Here is a 16,472-nt window from a genome sequence, read left to right on the forward strand (position 1 = left end):
CATGCAATTAATTATGTACATCCCGACATGAATCCACCGGTACTCGGACGATTCGCCGAAAGATGTTTCGCCGACGGACGTTTGGCCGACGGACAGTTCGCCGAACGGACGTTTCGCCGAAACGGAATTCGCGCGCTCGCCCCGCCCCCGGATCGTGTGTGTACGTGTTTTTTAACCTCGGCCCGCGGGCCCTATACGGACCGTTATAGATAACATTCATTTAGGAATAACAAGGGCATGTACTGCCCCCCGCTGGACATATTTCTAAATACAAGTACTGCAACGGGCCGAGGTTAAAAAACATGTACACACGATCTGGGGGCGAACTGTCCGTCGGCCAAACGTCCGTCGGCCAAACGTCTTTCGGCGAATCGTCCGGTCACGGAATCCACCCTTTGATCGGATGGGCTCATGGATATTAAAAGAACATTGCAACCTCTATTCCGTTGACCTCTTCTGATTCAACTGGCATACAATTGAGACTTTTAATGTGTGTCTGCAGCCAAAGCTAAAGGGAGCGGAGGGGTGAAAACCGCCAAGCTGTATGCCTGGGTGGCCCTGCAGACTCTGCCAGAGGAAATGGTCATCAGCCCCTGTCTTCTTGATTTCTTGGAAAAAGCATTGGAAACCATTCCTATCACTCCAGTGGAACGAAGCTATTCAGGTTACTTTTCCTAAGTGTGATTCCTTCAGTAGTCTCTCTCTTTACCTCATCATAGACAGGTTACATTTTTTATCTCAACTTTATGCAGTGCCTGCCCAGGAAGAGGACATGGGCCAGTTTGAGACAGTGGACCCCCTCGAGGAATCAGCCACCTCTCTAGTGTCTTCTTCAACATCTGCATATTCTTCTTTTCCTGTGGATGTTGTTGTTTATGTCAGAGTTCAGGTACAGGGCAACTCAGAATTTAGTTTTTTTCCCCCCTGTAATTTAAATTAGTGTTGCACCGATAAATTTTTTCCTCCTTATTCCAATCTATATTGTGCCCATACCACGTTTAAAGAAAATATATATAATATATATTTTCTCTCATATAAGCCATATTTGTAACTAAAAAAAAAAAGACTGAATCAAGGGTATAGCGTATATGCGCACAAGACTTAGTCTTTTTCACCAGTAGATGTTGGCAAATTAACATTTACTATTTGTTGGTTATTTTCTGTTTTGCAGTAAGAAAACAACCATTACTGGATGAATTACTTACTTCCTTATGATATTGACCCTAATAATGTGCTTTTGATTCGTACAGTATCTCAAAAATACCATGTGCAATTTTTACTAAGATTTTCCCTTCAAAGTAACACATTTGTACTCCCTGTTAAAACTATGAATATAGAGGTTAAAATTGTGAATCAGGAGGCTTATACCTGAGGAATTGTAAAATTAAACAATTTGTAGGCAATTTTAGGGGGTCCGGCTTATATGCGAGAAAATACGTTGGATTTTTTTTTCTCTTAATACAAAATTACTTCATACTCACTTGATTGTAAATTCATAACTATCATGTCTTGGTTAGACGCTGATCAGCTCATTAGCTGCCATTGATGTTCATTTTCTGCCACAATTTCTTCAAATCGATTAGGCGTTTAGTAGTGATGAACTAATTGAAATATACAGCCAAAGATGATTGGACGCCGCACAATTGAATCTAAATCCGATATAAAATGTGTTCTGTTATTTAACATACAGTTTTTGTTCTCAGCCTTCTCAGATCCGCTTTAGCTGCCTGCCAATGTCCAGAGTTGAATGTATGCTAAAACTGCCATCCCTGGATCTGGTCTTCTCCTCTAATCGTGGTGAATTGGAGACCACAAGTGGAGCTCATCTGACTGATGGGTCACACCCACCCTCCTCCACTCCACCTGGGCAGCACATCCCCAAACTACCTCCGAGCAAAGGTCTGAAAATCTAACCATTGTCAAATCTGAGTAGAGTTATACCTTCACTTAAGAGTGCTTCAATTTCTGAGTGCTTCGACTAATGTCTTCTTCTTGGTATATTTTCTCTCTGTTTTGAGAATAAACTCAAGGTATGAATGATTTCAACCATACACAGTATTTGCATCGTTTCTGCTTTCTTCTCATTTACAGCCTCTCCATTACTGGGAAGTCCTCTGGGCAGAAGCCGCCACAGTAGTAGTCAGTCAGACCTTACCGGAGGACCGAGTAATTCTTCAGGTCTCAGCTTCACTGCCTGCATGTCGGACTTCTCACTCTATGTCTTCCACCCGTATGGTGCAGGAAAACAAAAATCTGCTGTCACAGGCCTCCCACCAGGTCCAAGCCCACTAGGTAATCACGTGTGTGTGTGTGTGTGTTTTACCACAATAATTTAAAACAAAGTGGTTTACAACACTAACCAGATTATTTATTAAAAATACACAAATTAGGTCTGTTTGTTTACATTTTTTATATCTGCCACTCTTTGCTATGTTAATGTATGAATTGTTATTGCTGTATTTGTGTGGTTAGTCAGAAAAAAAGGTAATGCTAATGTGGCAAAATGAGACAATCGACAGACAAGATCAAATTGAGAGATGTTTTTTTATTCCCTGGTTATCGATCCCCAAAAGCTATAAAATCGGCCAACCGATCTGTACATCTTTAACTTAAAGACAGTGAAACACTATCTAGCACTGTCAGGTTAACATTGATTTTCACTGGGGGGATGATAATCAGTAAAATACACTTAAATTTAAAAAACTAAAATGAATAGGTTATTGTCGGATTTAGTTTTAAATGATGTTGCTGGAGCCAACATTTTAATGTAATAAAGGTAAATGTTTCAAGGGTGTTGGGTTGAGTGTTGAAAATTCTTTCAACCTCGTGGTTAGCAGACAGCCGAGGGTGATGTTAAATTGGAATGACAAGGATGACCACCGAGAGAGTAAGAGGGTGTGTTAATGCTTGGCTATTATGTTGAATATGAAGAGCAGGATGATTACATCATGTACTGTGTAATTTACAGCCATTAAATTGGCCAGTAATTGTGGGGCAGGTTTGATGTTACATCTGTGAGAGGATCTTGAGGGAGGGTCAGATCTGGACTATTCGCAATTATCTGAAATATTTCATTCACAAATGTGTGAGTTACAATTTACAAAATGGGATTTGACTACAAATTGAGCATGGCAGGATTGTTTTAATGAGAGAATATACAGAGGCACAGGTGAAATGGAGAGACAGGTTGATGGAATTTATGTGTGCCCTGAATGAAAATGCAATTGAGAATGACACTCAGACTATTAACCTAGGAGGTAAAGTGGGAACTATTGATCTGATGGGTGGTGGATTAGATTGGTCCAAATAAATTTACATCTGTTTCACTGTAAAATCTGAGAATAGATATTGAATGCTATGATATGATTTTCTTTACAACTGACTGATTTGGCAAAGGTGAATATTATACATTAGAGCACTGAAAATTAATCTTGTGGTTTTAATTTTGTAATATGATCTATGCGACATTATGGATTATGCAACCAAGAACACAGCCTTAGGGAATGTCAATGGAACCAGTGAAGTGCAGTGCCACTTAAATCCTCTCCGTTTTTATTTAATTTTTTTCTTGTGACCTGATTGTTTACCATCACTGCACTTATTTTTCCTGAAGGTACAGTAGATGAGGAGCCAGCATCTGTAACAGGAAGAAAAGACTCTCTGAGCATAAACCTGGAATTCGTTAAAGTCAGTCTATCAAGGATGAGGCGCACTGGGGGCCCGACATTTATTGAAAGCTTCATTCCTGGTAAAGGTGGTAAAATGGACACCACCCTCATCAATATATCAGGTATGTAATTGACTCTTCTGATAGAACTAATTAGTATCATCTCAATTTTAGGTTCACAGTAATTAGGTGACTTGGTCAATAGTTTAAAAGCTCACAGGCCAGAGTGGATTTGTCCTGCATTCAGTACATACTAATACAATTTTAACCTTGAGATTTTAAATAATAAAAAAGTCAAAATCAGCTATCAGGCATTATTGACATCTTTATCTTATCAATTGTGGTAGAAATGCAGTTCCTTCAAAAGAGTTACATCTTCTTGATTTTTTAAAGTGTTCATTTCGCTCAGCTCAAAATAAAAGACTTATACTACATACTACACATATTGTGCATCAAAAATCTAAATATGCCTTTGTTCACGCGAAAACATTGTCAAATGATAAAATCTAATGGATGATAACACTCACAGACCACCGAGAATAACATTGCGTTATATTTAACTCTGAAATCTATATATTCGCACACAAAAACATCAGGAACACTCATTTTTTGTACGAAAAGTTTTTTGAAATGCGATGTTTTCTCTTTAGCTGTTTGTGACATTGGCTCAGCTTCATTCAAGTACGACATGAGGCGATTAAGTGAGATTCTGGCCTTCCCAAGAGCCTGGTACCGCCGAAGTATTGCTAGACGCCTCTTCCTTGGAGACCAGACCATTAATCTTCCAGGTACTTTGTCTGGTTTGTGTTGCTGACCAAATCAAATTGCCACTTGTCTTCCTGATTATGAAGAGCACTTTCTAGCATCTCTATTGTACTATTGAAGGATTTTCAGAATTGTATAAATTTCTCCCCCGTAGTCTTTTTGATTACTGCCAAGCAAGTTTATTTTCAAACTATCATGCCATTACCTCATAGCAGGAAAGCTTTGTTCTGGATTTGTTACAAAGACTTTTGGAACATACACACGTGTTGTTTTGTGTAATTCAAAGATCGTGCACGCGTGTTTAAAAGATCAAATAAAAAAAAAGTGGCCTTTGTTCCCCTTTAACACACATTCTCCTTACCTTGTTTCAGCCTCTGGCCCTGCCACCCCAGACTCATCTGAAAACATGACTCACCATCTTTCTCCCGAATCCAGCCGTAAAGCATACTGGAGGACTTGGGATGGCAGCACTGGAACACACATGCCTCAGTCCCCTTTTGTTTTTTCTGACCACACCACTGGAAGTAACATGTCCCCTGGTGGCTTTGGTCATCTTCGTTCACCTGCTCCCGGACGAACCAGAAGTGTGTCAGATTCATCTGCACCTAGAAGAGGTAATCCCTTAAACTCAAACTTTGAGCGGATGAACTATTCCACGGAATTGGTTAACTGTTTTATTAGTGGTTTGATACTCTGCTAATATTGTTTACCTTCTGATCATTCTCACACAGATTCAGTGACAAAAACATCCACACCCTCATTTAATAAAAATGGCAAACCAGCAGGGCAACAAGGGGCACCATGGGAGACTCTAGTCGTTTTTGCTATCAACTTGAAACAACTCACTGTCCAAATGAACATGAGCAATGTCATGGGAAACAACACGTAAGATGTTATTATTTTTTTCCCTTCTTAATAGTGGATGAACAGTATACTGTATATGTCTAAATGTCAGTTTAATGTCAAATAAAATCAGTTTAATGTCAGATAAAATCTGTTTAATGTCAAATAAAATCAGTTGAATGTTAAATAAAATCAGTTTAATGTCAAATAAAAGATATCATGGGTAGAAGGTAAAGCTATCAATTGTTTTATAATTTTTCTAAATACTTAAAAATGTATTTAATTGTGGCAAATCAATATTGTGATATAAAATGGTCAATATTGTGATAGGATATTTTTCCATATTCCACAGCACTATGAAGAGTCAGTGTCATCTCTGACCTTTTTTTCTCCACAGAACAATGCATTTCTCACTCTGACAGTCATTTATGTTTCATAGAGACCGCTAGTGCATTATTCAGCAGTGTCATTTCCCCTGCAGCTGGACAACCAGTGGTCTAAAGAGCCAAGGCCGCTTGTCTGTGGGGAGTAACCGCGACAGAGAGATCAGCATGTCAGTTGGCCTGGGACGCTCCAAGCTCGACTCCAAGGGTGGTGTAGTGGGTGGCAATATAGACGTCAACACCCTAAAGATGGTCTGTAAGTAAACCAAAACAAACTGCTGCCTTTTTTAACCAATGTTTCTTAGGTAAAACTTTGTTGTTTAAGCTGTATCAGTTTGTGTAAATGTTATAAAACCATGACATGTTAAACTTTGATTTACGTATTTGACTAAATACAGTGGTAACTCCACTTATGAAATTAATCGCTTCCAAGTGGTGACTTGGATTTCACGTCAGACAGATATTTTATATTTAATTACATTGAGGTGGAATTGCAAGTGGCTGCTGAGTAAACATACATGCAGACGCACGTAAAAACACAACTTAAAATTATGTTACGCACACTCAGAAAAACTCAGACATGACCAAAGGTCAAATATTCCCGACATTTTAGCCCTTTCCATTTTAACTTTAAATGTCCTTGATTTTGTTTTCTGATTGGTTCTCAGCACACATCTCTGAGCACCCAAACCAACAACCTAGCCATAAAATCCAGATTACTATGGGTTCCACTGAGGCCCGAGTTGATTACATGGGCTCCAGCATCCTGATGGGGGTTTTTAGTAATGCTGACCTGCAGCTTCAAGATGAGTGGAAGGTCAATCTGTGCACTGTTGACTCCAGTATTTCTGAGAAAAGGTATGACGTTTCATTGGAAGAATCCATCTAATCAGCAAATGTGGATTGTAACAAGCCTCCTTTGCATCCATCCAGTGAGATCTTTGTCCATGGAGATTTGCAGTGGGACATTTTCCAAGTGATTATTTCACGCTCCACCACACCAGACCTAATCAAAATCGGCATGAAGCTACAAGAATTTTTTACTCAGCAATTTGACACCAGCAAGCGGGCCCTCTCCACCTGGGGGCCAGGCCCCTACCTGCCTCCAAAAACCCCAGTCATCAACACAGATAAAGGAGGAGCAGAGCTTTGTAAGGACAACCTTTTGCTTCTCTTGCCGTATTAGATTTCTTAAGGATTATGTTATACTTAGCAAGTATTGAATCTTGTTGGACACCAGAAAAGTATTGTAATTCTAACCTTTTTCAGGACCCTCTTAGATATGCTCATTTTTCACTATTTTACAACCCAGAGAGACCTGGCCTGGCATAGTGAAATAAGTCAGAAATCACTCAGATTTTCTGGGAAAAAGGCAAAACTGTTTTACTAATTCTGAAGTTGCAAAATTCACATTATTGCCACTAAACTTCCATACACAATTTGTCAATTTAAAGTTGCATTATCAGGAAATAAACATTACTTGATGTTTGAAAAAATGTACAACAAGACACTACTTTGTAATATTGGGAAATAGTGTATTATTGCCCAAAGAGGTGACATTGTATAATTATGAAATGTGTTATTTACACCGCTAGTCATGGACTAGACAGCATTTAGTATAAGTTTTTGACCAAAAAAAAAAAACCAGTCAGTTAAGTAAGGCAGAAATTAAACAGACTAATTGCAGTGGTAAACCAACAGACTTGAAATATCAGTCAGAATTCTAATCAACACCAGCTGTGGGAAGTTGGATTTTCCTCACAACGGATGGCAATGAGTGAGTTAAGTTAATTTCACTCTGTGTCTCATAATTCTTAGATATGGATGCAGCACATCACCGTCACTGGCCCGGTGTGCTGAAGGTAATCGCAGGTTGCCACATATCCCTCTTCCAAATGCCTCTCCCAGAAGACGCTGTGCAATTGGGTGGCTCAATGAGCCTCCATGGCAATCACATGACCCTGGCCTGCTTCCATGGGCCCAATTTTCGCTCCAAATCATGGGCTCTCTTTCATCTGGAAGAGCCCAATATCGCCTTTTGGACTGAGGCACAGAAAATACTAGAAGATGGTGAGAAAACGCTTTCATGTCACTGACCCCTATTATGCAGTGTGCTGCCTGGCTGTGTAATATAATGGATGCAAAAAATTTTTTTTTTTCTAAAACAGGTTCCAAAGATGATTCCACATACATTGTGCAGACACTGGACTTCCATCTCGGTCATAATACAATGGTGACCAAACCATGTGGGGCATTGGAAAGCCCGATGGCTACCATAACCAAAATAACCCGACGGAGGCACGAAAATCCCCCTCATGGAGTTGCAACAGTCAAAGAATGGTTTAACTATGTGACTGCCATGAGGAATGAAGGTTACTGTTATTTTTTTTCTTGATAAAGTCATAAAAACTTGCCATAAAAAATCAGCTCCTTAAATTTATTCATGGAAAATTAACATTGTCTTATATTGACAGCAACAGATGAACCAGAGTTACTTAAACAAATAACATTTTTAAAAAGCTGTTTTGATATTAACCACACAGTAACTTTATTAAACTATCACTTACAACAATGAAGCTAAGAAAACACATCAACTACTGCCAAAACAGCATTGATTTTATTTCATAGATTAGCATTGCTTGCCATTGATGATGATAGGGGGCTAGCCCTCCCAATGTAAAATGATTGAACATCTATTACCGTCAATGCTGTTAATAGCAGTGAATGAGTTAACAAGGTTGAATTAATTTAACAATTAATTGAAACTGTCATTTCAAGAATAGAAAACCAAACATGCACAGTCAATTAACACTAAAAACCTGGACAGTGCTGATGATAGCGACGTTCAGTCTTCCTTGAAGCAGACTATCTTATCTGCAAAATACCTACAATTTTGTAAAAGGAACTGAATCTCGACCTTAAGATGAATGGAGTTCTGATGCTGTTATTGTTATCACTCACTTCAGAGTTAAACTTGCTAAGGAACGTGGAAGCCAACAACCAAGAAAGTGGAGTTGCTGCCAAGAGCTCCAGTTTGCTCAGCAGCTTCCGCAGTAACTCCAGCTACAACCACGAGACTGAGACGATCTTTGCTCTTCCCAGAATGCAATTGGATTTTAAGTCCATTCATGTACAAGATCCAGATGAACCATCTTTGTCAGGTAGGGAACATATTTTTTATGTGTTATAATATAAGATCTATTTTCTTCAATAACCAGGTTGTCTAAGTCTGCAAAACACTACAATGTCAAGTCCAAGATTCCCAAAGGTTATCCAATTACCAATCTAAAACATTTTCCTGAATAGACTCACCTGATTTATGGTGAGATTGATTAACAGTCCTGAATGATAGCAGGAAAAATAAACTAGTACTAGTACTACAGTACAACAGAAGGCTTTGACAAAGGGCTAACTCCTATTTTACAGGCAACAATTAATGTTGATAAACTAATTAAATTGAATGGAAATTTAAGTAAACATATTTTATACGTTTGACTGGTTTTCTATAACCTGGTGGGCGAATGGTTAGCACGGCTGCCTCACACCGATACCCTGAGTTGACAGCGATAGAAGGGGGAAAAAATGAGATCGAGAACCAAGTTAGATCTCAGGTAAAAGGTAACTGGTAAAGGAGGTCGCAAAAAATACATTAGATTTCCAGTTGAAACAATGCAACTGAACTGTTCTTGCTTTTGCTTATTGCAATTGCTTATTGTTTCTATTCCCACTGTTAACAATTTTCTTTTTACAAAATGGGAGCAAATGATAGGTCAGACAGAATATCATAACAATGTTCCTCAGTTTCAATCAATCAGTGTGATGTGTCTGCTTTTTGTTGCTTCTTGATTTAAAGGTCACCTTAGCCCCATGTTCATGTGTTCCCAGATTCCAACAGCAAACCAAAGGTAGAGTGCAGTGTGGTGACAGAATTCACAGACCACATCTGTGTGACCATGGACGCTGAGCTCATCATGTTCCTTCATGACATGGTGTCTGCCTACCTGAAAGAGAAAGAGAAAGGTTTCTGATCTTTTTGTTTTTTATTCAATGTCACAGCGCTCACTAGTCAACAACAATATTGAGTTCATCAAGAGTGTTACATTCCAAATGGTTTCAAAGACGGCTGTTATCTTTTCCCAATTAAAATGAGTCATTAGGAAAACCAAGTACCGTATTTTCTCGCATGTAAGCCGTATTTGTAACTAAAAAAAAATGATGACTGAATCAAGGGTGCGGCTTATGCGTACAAGACTTGCTATACTCTTTTTCACCATTGGTTATTTTCTGTTTTGCTGTAAAAAAAAACAACCATTACTGGATGAATGAATTCCTTATGATATTGACCCTAATGATGTGCTTTTGATTCATTCAGTATCTCAGAAATACCACGTGTAATGATTTTTCTTAAGATTTTCCCGTCAAAGTAACACATTTGTACTCCCTATTAAAACCATGAATAGGGAGGTGAAATGTGTGAATCAGGGGGCGGCTTATACGCGAAACATTGTAAAATTCAGCGATTTTTAAGGGTGCAGCTTATACGCGGGGGCGGCTTACCTGCAAGTAAATACGGTAGTAGTTTCTTCCTGGGTCCACCTGTCTGGATACATATGTGTTTGCTTGAATTTGAAAGGGAATAGACTCAAGTGATTATTTTCTCACACAGAAAAAAGTATCTGTCGTGAATTGTTGTATCCGGATACCATATACGATTGCAAATGTATTGATACTCAATTAGTTGTTTTTGCACCACCACAGGTCACTAGAAATGTGTTTTCATGGGCTAAATTTGATATTGCTCTACTGTTAACGCAAGATATTGTGGCATTTTCTTGTTTGTTAACTCATGGGCTGCAATTGATGGCACTAGATGTCCAGTCCAATTGAAGTGGGAGGGTTGGCAGCAACTGTATGGCGTGGACGTCAACTAGTGAATTTATTTAAAGAGTTTTCAGAGCCACCTGTTTAAGTGGTTAGTCTATCATTGAAGAAATCAAGTTTATAATTGAAAAATCAAGTATTCTTTTGAGTACTCTACTATGCATTTTTCAGTTGATCCTGTAGCTCAAAATAATGTGAGCGTTAAAGCTTCTTGTTCACACCTTGTCAAGCAAACAGGAGTTCAAGAAAAATTTGATCTATTCACGAGCAAAAGAATAGACAGTGCTAACCTCTTAAATTCTCAATGTCGGTGTAGCGTTCAAAACAATCTTAGTACATGTCTTTGTCTTCTCCACGTCCTTAGCCCTTTTCACCCCACGGATGTTTGCGGCTCGTCCAGGCCAGAAAAGCCCCACGACCGCGCACGATGACAGTTCTACAGATAAGGACAAGGACAACGATGACAGCATCAACTACACCACAGTGGATTGGAGGGAGTTTATGTGTAACACCTGGCACTTGGAACCAACTCTCAGGTCAGCTGGGCCTCATCTTTTTTACTTTTTTTATTTATATACTGTATATCTTATAGCACACAGGTGGAAAATGTAAAACCATTCTGCGTTCCTACATATCCGAATATTTTTTGTCAGAAAATATCTTAATCTTCATCAATATTACAACAGTAAAAAGGACAACATCAACTCTAAACTAGAGAATGCAATTTCTGAAGAAATTGCTTGGGATTGGTTTGCTTTCCCATGGGTCATTTCCTGTAGAAATTCAGTCTATCCCTATTAGCTCAGGAGAAATTTGGGTAATACTTCTTTGTTCATTTGGACAAGTAGGGGCGAATTATGTCATTCAGTCCAAATGAATTGGATGCCTAGCTCCGTCAATGGCACTGAACAATAAGTCATTCACATTGAGTCCATTTTGGGTCACATTGTTATAAGTTTTAGACTCCCATTAAAATCCATTCTTGTTGATTTTGGGACATTTTGTCACTGCCTATCTAGTCTGACATGTTTCGCCGTGTCAATTCCGTCTTCATCAAAAAGCCGCTCTGATGACGATGGAAGTAACACACCCAAACATGTCCGGTTACAAAACGACCCCAAAACAGCATTGTCTGTTATAAACAAACCAGTCAAAACATAGATAACTCCAAGAAGAAAAAATGAACTTTATACAACTGAATGTTTGGAATGTATCAGAGTTGCACTGAAATATTCACGTAGTCAGTGTGTTAGACATATTTATTGACAGATTGTCCGCCTCCAGTGCAAAAAAATAAAGAGGTTTCCACCCCTAATGATTACACTGTCTTTACCTTCAGGCTCATTTCCTGGACAGGCCGTAAAATTGACCCAGTGGGGGTTGACTACATCCTTCAAAAACTAGGTTTCCACCATGCAAGGACTACCATTCCCAAGTGGCTCCAGAGGGGTGTAATGGACCCACTGGACAAGGTGCTGTCAGTGCTCATCAAGAAGCTGGGCACTGCGTTGCAAGATGAGAAGGACAAAAAAAACAGAGATAAGGAGGAGCACTCACACTGAGGAAAGGTCAGCACTGGACAGCATTGAATTGCTGTTTTACACTCTTTTCCAACTGATCTTTTCTTACTCCACTTAGCGAATTTCAGCATGGCTGTTTACTGCGGTGCGCGCCACCACTAGCAGCTCTGACTGAGGCTTTTGCATAGATGTCATCGATGTGTACACTACTTTTGGAAAAGAGTATGAATTTGTGTCGTACATGTTGTTTTCATCATTCCAACCCTGCCTCTTTTACATGTTGTAAATGACCTCGCTTGAACCTTTATTTTTTTAATTATTTTGGAGGCTTTCCAATATTTAATGAGAAATTATTTCTTAAAGCATTGCCTTTTCTTTGTTTCCAATGGAACACGTGGTAAATGATGCTTTACTGTATGTATTTTATGTTGTATTTAATATTTTTGTTTTCCCCTTACGTGAACAAATGAACACTGGGTATGATCTGCAATAGGGACATCATGAATCTGTGATTATTATTATTACAAGATTATTATTATTTATGGGTATGTGAAATGGAGACCTTGTAACATGAATTCGCTTGATTGGGTCAAGCTTGTTTTTGGTTTTTAGTCAGTGTATATAATTGCATTTCGTAAATGTGTTGATTTCCTAACTTAATAAAATATTGACACTGGATTTTATATTAATTCCAGCATTTTCTCTCTCAGACCAATTCCCATGAGATGTTGTTCTCTAGAGCAAACTGTCAAACTGGTGACCAGAGAGATTTACTGTTCATTACCTTATTTATTACATCTAAAAATGAAAAAAATTGAATATTCACTGATCGCTCCCAACCCTTTTAAAATGAAAATGAGTAAGTAAATAAAAGATGAAAAATAAATAAAATACTCATAAGGTAAATGTTACTTTTTAATATATAAAAATGTATTTAAAATTATTTAAAAATGAAAAATGTTTCACCATTTTTTTAAAAGAAATAAAAAATAGGGGATGGGGCAAAGATACAAATGAAAAGTAAGTGAAATAAATATATAAATTTTTTATCTTTGCTAATCGATTAGTAAATTAAATTTGGCAGCTGTAGCTTACTTACCTTTGACACCGTTAAATGCCAAATCCATTTTGAAGGTTCCATCGCTCCTTGCATTCAAAATGGATTGGACGTCTCGTGCTGTCAATGGCAGCCAAATATGTTAAACATTTAAAAGATTTGGCCAAGATTGCGGGCCTCTGAAGGAAACCATAACTGCAATGTGGGCCGTGACAAAGATAGGCTTGCTATCTTTTTCTTATCAACTGAAATTTGTCTGTAATGTAAATGTCAGTTGTATTTGCTGCCAAATACATTTAGATCTGATGATAATTTGAGGTGAAAGTCCACACCATATATATTCAAACATCAGTAATTGTTAAAGAACATTCTTTTAACTAATTCTCCCACGTTTCCAAATGTTCTTAAACTCAGATCTGTCTCCTTAAAAATAACTTTTTTCCCTCCACAATTATCCTATTTCATCATGTATTTTGAATTGTGCTGCAGAATTGGTAACTTTTTATTTGTTTTGAAGATGTTTTAAATACTGCGATCGGCTGGCCACCGGATCAGGGTGTCCCCCAGCCTCTGGCTCCAGCACCCCCTGGGACACTAATGAGGATAAAGCGGTTCAGAAAATGAGATGAGATGTTTTAACAGCATGTTTTTACTGGTGAGCAATATTGACAGTAGGGATGTAGATTCGGGGATTAAGATAGCAGGGATAAAAGAAAAAGGGAAAGATCATGTTTATGTACAAAAAAAAGAAAAGAAAGGTTATAGGGTGGCAGATCACAAATGATAAATTAACAGCTGAAATATGAAAAGACATAAAACTTTTTTTTTAAATTCAAACTCACTATATTTCTAATGTCCTTTCATTATTTGTGAGAAATTCAGCCAGACTTGTGCTTGGGCTAAATATCTTGAGGCAAAAAATGAACTTTGGTAGTTCTGCCATTTTTCTCCCTGCTCAGTGACCCACAATTATTCAGATTTATGTAAACAAGATGGAAACTATTTCTATGACCATTTGCATAAGATGCTTTTTGGCCTGTCAGTCTTTTGTTGAATTCGAGGAAAGGTCCTTTTTTTCAGTTAACCTTTTTGGGAAAAGCTATTCAAACTTCAGACCTTTAGCGCATCATAGAGAAAAGTGACTATTATTATTATTATTTTTTACATTTAAAACTCTTGAGTGTTTTTCTACGGTGGAAGAGTGGTTTATATGTTCGCCTCACAGTTGTGAGATTATAGGTGCAATCCCTGGTAGGTTACTGACCTTACTGTTTGCATTTTCTCCCCATGCTTGTGTGGATTTTCTCTGGGTACACATAGCTTTAACCATGGTTGGCATTTTTTAGAATTTGATGACTTTGGGTCGAGGTCTTTGTTAATAATTGTGCTTAGAGTTTTAATAGGAAAATAGATTAGAAGTAACTACATACAAATAATTATTTCTTAACCGCTAAACAACTGATCTGAGTTTAAATTTGGTTAGCTTAAATATGAAACCAAGAAAGTTGATTAAATTAATGATGAATGCCCTGACAAAATGCATTTTCTCTAAACAGCAACCTACTGTGGTTTGCTATTGTTCAATTTTCATGGAGTGCAGTGTCGGCCAGTAAAATTATTTCTTTAGAAGGCTCTCTTCAAAGCACAAATCAAATTAGTTACCATTGCTGTGGGAATTTACCAACTCACCCTCTTGAACACTTGTGTATCAAAATGTACAAATTGGCTTTCCCACAAAACCAAATCATCAGTAACAGCTTTCCAAAGTGCAATCAGAATGTCATTGATTCATGCATTTCATTAAATGAAGCAACAGAGATTTTACCTTGATTCAGTGTGTGTATATATATATATATATATATATATATATATATATATATATATATACACATATATATATGTATATGTATATACGTATATGTATATATGTATATATATACGTATATGTATATATATACGTATATGTGTATATATAAATATATATATATATATATATATCCCAAGTGCAATCAGAATGTCATTGATTCATGCATTTTAATAAATGAAGCAACAGATTTTACTTTGATTCATATAATATTTTCAAAACCAGTTGAGAAATAAGATAGCCATGGTGCAATTTTAATATTAATGCATTGACTTTGATGGGAACATCTTGCCCATACCAATATGGTCACCCTGAGGGTGTGTTGGTAGGGGCACTGAAAGATCCTTTATGATTCTCCCATGAAATGAAATGGATTTATCTTGAGCTAACATCCAATCCATTTTTGGTAAATCATAAATTAAAGATTTGTAAACATTCATTTTCTGAACCGCTGACCCTTACAAGGGTCATGGGGGTGATGGAGCCCATCCCAGCTAACTATGAGCACCAGGCATGGGACACTCAGAATTGAATTGAATGCTTTTATTTTCATTATACAAGTATAATGAGATTTAAAGCTTTCACCACGAAGTGCACAAATAACAGCAACAAACAGACAGAAATAATCAATAAATAAGTAATAAATAAATGAGTAGTCCAAGTGAGATCAGCAGAGCGGAGCAGCCTTGCTCCGTCTGAAATCCAGGATGAAGTTCCATGGTTCTGTAGACATTCAGCGACAAGTTGTTGAGAGCGCACCACTGGCTGAGTCCATGCACTCAACAACAAATAAACAAACAAACACAGATAATCAATGATAAATAAATGATCAATAGATAAGTAATAGATAAATAAGTAGTCAACATAATAAATAAGTAGTAGTCATCATGGGTAAGTGGTACAAAGTGACAAGTGGCTAGCAATAAGTATTGATTAGGTCCTAGGTACAGAACTCTAGGTGAGTATGCTGACAGCTCTTGGGAAGATAACTGTCCTTGAGTCTGTTTGTCTTGGCTGTTATGGCTCTAGCGCCTGCCAGAGGGCAGCGGGTTGAAGTGATCAGATATTCAGATGTGATAGACAGTTTTGCCATGATCTGAATGAGGCAAAATATCATGCTTTTTTTCTCCAATATATTATTATAATCATTTCTTTCACATATACTTTAATTATTTTCTGTAAAAAAATGAATTTCGTGTTCAAAAAGTCTTTTTTCAAACTTGAGTCTTGAAAATGACGGGTCGTCTTATATTCGGACCAATACGGTATGATGACCTGAAGTAGAATTTAAAGAAATCTTTTTTTTTTTTAAATCTCAACATGTGGTGCAGTGGTTCGGCTCACTTCAGTGCGGGCAGCCTGGGATTATAATTGTGAGTGCAAATGCTTGTCTGTCATGTTTGCCCTTCGACTGATTGGCAACCAGTCCGCCTTTCACCCTAAGTCAGTTGGGATAGGCTCCAGCACATTGCGACCCTGACAAGGATAAGCA

General features: G+C 37.8%; 1 protein-coding gene across 1 annotated transcript in view; it reads left to right on the forward strand.

Annotated features, from left to right (window-relative positions):
* kiaa1109 (KIAA1109 ortholog) overlaps positions 1 to 12,737 on the forward strand; it is a 70,503-nt gene extending 57,766 nt beyond the window's left edge. The window contains exons 73-89 of the mRNA XM_077620513.1: positions 503 to 664; positions 753 to 889; positions 1,704 to 1,899; positions 2,092 to 2,292; positions 3,614 to 3,790; positions 4,318 to 4,455; positions 4,804 to 5,046; positions 5,164 to 5,317; positions 5,757 to 5,914; positions 6,327 to 6,516; positions 6,592 to 6,809; positions 7,477 to 7,728; positions 7,827 to 8,030; positions 8,625 to 8,819; positions 9,544 to 9,678; positions 10,904 to 11,075; positions 11,879 to 12,737. Coding sequence (XP_077476639.1) covers positions 503 to 664; positions 753 to 889; positions 1,704 to 1,899; positions 2,092 to 2,292; positions 3,614 to 3,790; positions 4,318 to 4,455; positions 4,804 to 5,046; positions 5,164 to 5,317; positions 5,757 to 5,914; positions 6,327 to 6,516; positions 6,592 to 6,809; positions 7,477 to 7,728; positions 7,827 to 8,030; positions 8,625 to 8,819; positions 9,544 to 9,678; positions 10,904 to 11,075; positions 11,879 to 12,101 — 3,155 coding nt within the window. The 3' untranslated portion in view covers positions 12,102 to 12,737. The remainder of the gene's footprint in view (positions 1 to 502; positions 665 to 752; positions 890 to 1,703; positions 1,900 to 2,091; positions 2,293 to 3,613; positions 3,791 to 4,317; positions 4,456 to 4,803; positions 5,047 to 5,163; positions 5,318 to 5,756; positions 5,915 to 6,326; positions 6,517 to 6,591; positions 6,810 to 7,476; positions 7,729 to 7,826; positions 8,031 to 8,624; positions 8,820 to 9,543; positions 9,679 to 10,903; positions 11,076 to 11,878) is intronic.
* The last annotated feature ends 3,735 nt before the right edge of the window (positions 12,738 to 16,472 follow it).

Source organism: Stigmatopora argus, chromosome 15 (genome assembly GCF_051989625.1).
Source record: "Stigmatopora argus isolate UIUO_Sarg chromosome 15, RoL_Sarg_1.0, whole genome shotgun sequence".
NCBI classification, from domain to species: Eukaryota; Metazoa; Chordata; class Actinopteri; order Syngnathiformes; family Syngnathidae; genus Stigmatopora; species Stigmatopora argus.